General features: G+C 41.9%; 1 protein-coding gene across 1 annotated transcript in view; it reads left to right on the top strand.

The window, feature by feature from the left end:
- bgnb (biglycan b) overlaps positions 1 to 4,994 on the top strand; it is a 14,713-nt gene that overhangs the window by 7,697 nt on the left and 2,022 nt on the right. Inside the window, exons 3-6 of the mRNA XM_035656690.1 lie at positions 2,834 to 2,954; positions 3,602 to 3,815; positions 3,965 to 4,075; positions 4,737 to 4,818. Coding sequence (XP_035512583.1) covers positions 2,834 to 2,954; positions 3,602 to 3,815; positions 3,965 to 4,075; positions 4,737 to 4,818 — 528 coding nt within the window. The remainder of the gene's footprint in view (positions 1 to 2,833; positions 2,955 to 3,601; positions 3,816 to 3,964; positions 4,076 to 4,736; positions 4,819 to 4,994) is intronic.

Genomic DNA, 4,994 nt, shown 5'->3' on the forward strand with positions numbered 1-4,994 from the left:
GAGAGAGAGAGAGAGATGTCTGTGATGCTTTGTCATCATTTCTAAATATGTGTGTGTATGGAGAAGTTCAAAAGGGAAAGCAAATGAGTGAGCATGACCCGAAGCCTTTTATGACTTTGATAGCTCCAGAGAATAAAGTCCCCCTTTGGTGTATTATCTAAGAGGGGAATTTCTTCCTCAGGGATAATGCTGGTGTATTTTGACAAGGAGAGGCATGTCTTTGAGGGATTTTGTGTCCCAGACTTTGTGTACTGGGTGGGAAAGGAAGGGAGAGATGGTTTGAGCGGAAAAGAAGAGAAGACTGAGTCAGGAGAAGGAAGGAGGAAGAGAAAATAAGACAGACGGAAAGGGAGGGAGAGAGAAAGACACAGTAGTGGATGAAAAAAGGAACACTTTTCATGGGAGGAGATGAAACGTTTATAATTTCCTCACTGTCTTTAAAGGAACTGTTTCATGTTGTTTTTGGGACGTGGAAAGGATGTTTAATGGGAAAGCCAAAACAGGAGGAGGAGGATGGAGGGGAGGATGGGTTAGTTTAAACAGGTTTAAGATGGAGGAGAGGATTAAAAGGACAGGATGATAAGAGATAAACGTGTTAATGTGTACAGCTGAGATGTTTTTGAATAAAAATAAGGATGTGAGAATGTCAAATAGTCACAGTTATGAGTTACACTATAAAAACATAAAGCTATTTCTGGGAAGTGACAAGCATATAAAAATAGTAAGCTATTTCTTGACACATCAACATAGCATATGATCAAAATATGATTTCCATGATGCTTTTACAGTCTGTCTTTGTCTTAATTTTAGTCATGTTTCCATACAAGCATACGCTACAATTTCCTGTGGATATTATAAGTGCATGCTATTCTTCCTCTGTTTATTCTCGCAGGACCAAAGAAACTGCATCCAGTTGTATTTGTGGATATAAAGATTCCTCACATTATACTAGCTATATAACTCTAATAAGCTGTCTGTGTTTAGACATAATGGTTTTGTCGAATCATCATTTTACAGGCTCTATATATTTACTGTCCCTGGTCTTTCTGCAGCGGGTAAATGTGGAAGTGTATAATTTCCGAGATGTCAAGTGCTTATTTAGAGCAGATGTATTTTAGCGGTGGCGTCTGTCTCCTCTCAGAGAGCATCCCAGCATGATGTTGGGTATTTGTGTTGAAGGGGCGCTGGGGTTTAAGAGGGTGCTAGTTTTGTCAGTTTGCGGTACAGGCTTTGAGATTTGTGGCTGATATGGTGAAGCGCTGTGGTTTGGGGTTTAGTGGGTTAAGGGATTCAGTTAATGAGGGTGTTGGTGAAAGTTTTTTCAGGTCTGTTTATCATGTCTGTTACATTTGATGCAGGCCTATAAATTTGAAGGTTTCCAGCTGGCAGGATGCATGTCGAAAGCTGCAGGTGTTGACTGGAAGGTAAAAATTTCCAACCACATGAATCCACCTGGTAACATTCTGCACTTTCTGAGGTCCTATTTCTCTCACAGCAGCTGTAATAACTTCATCACATTTGAGAAAAGTAAATCATAGAGACTGAGTTTGGTTTATAATTGGAACTTGAGCTTTCATTCGTAACTTTAATGAATGTATCTTTGCTCCCTGAAGGCAAAAAGCTTAATTTCTTGGATGAAGCTATGCTATAAAGTTCCAGATCTCCCAGCACTGCCAGGACGTGGTTTGAGCTGAATGTAAGAGGGAGCTGCTGAGGGTTTGATCCTGTGTGGTGACATAGAGGGTGTGGCACAGTACAGCCAAAGCCATATATCTAAACTTAACTCTAGATGGACAGCTCTGGGTAGAGTCCTGTGGGTCAGATGTGGTTGGTGGCAAACTGGATCCCAGTGGGACAGCTGGCGCTTTCACCAGCAAGTCTGGTTGCATCATGGTCGTGCTCCAGATGAGGTTGAGCTTCGCTTACCGTGGCCTGTCTGCGCCATTGACCACATCTGATGTGCTTGTCCACGTGGCTCTGTGATGTGGTCTTGTTAATGATCACTGGTTGCTGTGTTTTGTGCGTTTGCTGAGTCATTTTTCCAGAGAGATCACTGAGGGGAATAATGCAGGTGTATTTCTTAACGCTATCCACTTGTAACCCATTTTTAGTACTTCGTGAATTTACTGCTTAGTAAACAATACTCATAAAAAACACTAACCATAACAGCTTTTGGTGTTTATGCTTGTCACTGACGTTGCTAACTGCACATTTTCGCTGCTTCTTAGCAGGTGTTTCTGTCACAAAGAATTAGGACACTTATGTTTCCACATGTAATGACAGCTTCACCACTCACACATTAACACACACAGCTTGTATGTCTCTGTTTGTGTGTGCCAGGGTTGTGCCCCTTGTCTCCCTTTTACTTTGCTCATGGTGTTTAAGTCACATCCTTTGTGACTTCTGTCAAATGGAAACCAGATGGGAAACACATCTGGTGTCCCCATCTGGTGTGAGGGGAATTTGTATTTGTGTGTGTGTGTGTGTGAGTGCACGTGTGTCCGTGTCTTTGTCAGTCCCAAAGTGTTAGTTATGTGCTGCGTTGACGTGTGACCTACATGGTTGTGTCTATGTCCACCCCTCATTAAAATAATAGACGAGGAGCCCCAACGTGCTCATTTGAGATTGTGTGGGAGTGTGATTGGGTTCATTTTTAGGCCTGATGGAGGTTTTAAAAAACCCAGTGACTATTTATTTTCCAAGGTCTATGTCTGACTAAGATGTCCTAAGAGCTTGCCCATTGAAAGCAAACAGCTTTTTAGGGTGTTGGTTCACAGTCATCCATGGAAGAATTAAATGGAGTATGATTCCCCTCTGTGTTTTTATTGGTTTTCTCCTCAGGTCTGACCGAGGTGCCAAAGAATATTCCTCGGGACACCAAGTTCCTGGACCTGCAGAACAACCGTATCACTGAGCTCAAAGAGGATGACTTCAAAGGCCTCACTAACTTATATGTAAGAGACACACACAGGCTGGTCACATTCATAATGTCTCTCTCAGCATAAGATAAGCACCTCTCAAGGATGTGTAACCGACTTAGCTCAGCTTGTATTGGCTTTGGTAGAGTGAAATATCATTATAAACCTCCGTTTCCTCTGGGATTTAGAGGTTCATTTCCTTTCTTTTTTGCCCTCCACCGCCCTTTGCTCTGAGAGCTTTAATTGTATTAAGTTTGAGCCCAAAGCCAAATGGGAGTATTCAAGCTCAAATCCTTGCCTCTCTTAGCAGAACAACTTTGCTCACTCCTGACCAGCATTCAAGAGTGCTGACCAAGAGCAATATTAAGTCTGGCAGCGGAGGAAACTCCCAACATGACATTATACAATAGCATCTCTATTAGGGTCTGTTTACTGTAGCCTACATCTGTCTCCATCTTTCAGCCAGCGCAGGTGGAGAGACAGTCTGGAGTGCAGTGAACTGTTCCTAGATCTGTTTTAATTTACTCAAACACATTCAGTAGAGACAGAAGATGCAAACACAAGCTCTGGTGCATTCTGTGTATTATTGTCACTTTCTTTTCATTTTCTGACTGATGTTTTCACACAAATCAAATAAAGTGAGTGTTAAATTTTGCCTCTCCATGATTACTATTGTTTTTCAGGGTTTGTCTCTGAGGAATAACCTTATTTCCAAAGTCCACCCCAGAGCATTCGTGCCTTTGAAGCACATGCAGAAGCTCTACTTCTCCAAGAATTTGCTGACCACTATCCCCAAGAACTTGCCTGCCTCTCTGGTTGAGATGAGGATCCACGAGAACCGCATCAAGAAAGTGGCAGCTGGAGCCTTCTCAGGGCTGGGCACCATGAACTGCATAGGTCAGAAACGCTGATGACTTCAACCAATTTAGGCTATATTCGGTGGTGCTCACCACTGCTTTTGCCACTGTATAGCATTGGCATTGGATTTTGAAGATTAAAGAGACTGTATTTTATTTCATGCCACAAATATCCCCTTCATCTTGCAGAAATGGGAGCAAACCCCATCCATAACAGCGGTTTTGAGCCTGGAGCCTTCAAGGGATTGAAACTGAATTATCTGCGTATATCAGAGGCCAAACTTACTGGGGTGCCAAAAGGTAACAAGCCATCTGTGTGGTTAACACATTTCCAATGAGGCATCACACTGTTTGAGACTATCTTCAGCATTTTGGGAAATATACTTATTCACTGAGATGAGAAGATTGATACGTCTTTTGTGTCTGTAAATATGAAGCCAGCAGCCAATTTGATAAGCGCAAAGAGTAGAAACAAAGGGAAACCACTTGCTGGCTTTGTCCACAGATAATACATGACATGTTATGTCATTTAATTAATCCATACATTGATGTCTTTGCCAGCTGCCTGGCGACTACTGTCCCCGCCCAAGAAATAGTCCGACATGTATCTACCGCATGTATTTTTACACTTTTGTATGCATTAAACAAACAACATACAATGTGTGAGTATTAGAGGTTCTGGTATACAACATTTTAAAACCTCTGGACAGGACAGGCTAGCTGTTTCCAGTATTTATGCTAAGCTAGGCTAATTACTGTAACTGACAGACAACAATGCTACCAATCTTCTCTTGTAACGCTAAGAACTGAAGGCATTCCACAAAATGGCTATTCCTTCAAATACCTCTAATTAGAATCCAAAGGGTCAATACAGCAAAAAAAAAAAAAAAAATAGGAAACATAACATTGACAAAAAATCCAATGTCACACTAAAGCTGAAGGTATGGTGGGTTCTTTTTAGATTCCCAGAGAGTCCTCCATGAGTCTATCATCTGGGACCACAACGAGATCCAGGCTGTGGAACTTGGAGACCTGAGCCGTTACAAAGCTTCAACATCATACTCATTTCTAACCAAAACTAATTTCTTGCACCAGTCAGCAGTGCCCCTCAGGGGTAATAATATGAACTACATTAACATGGCACTAAGAAATAGCAGGATAAATGAGAATTTGTGCTCGTGTGGGCTTTCCCACTCCAGTCACAATAGCAGTCTCTCCC

This window comes from Morone saxatilis, unplaced genomic scaffold, assembly GCF_004916995.1.
Source record: "Morone saxatilis isolate NCDOM2014 unplaced genomic scaffold, NCSU_SB_2.0 Contig15, whole genome shotgun sequence".
In the NCBI taxonomy this organism is placed as follows: domain Eukaryota; kingdom Metazoa; phylum Chordata; class Actinopteri; family Moronidae; genus Morone; species Morone saxatilis.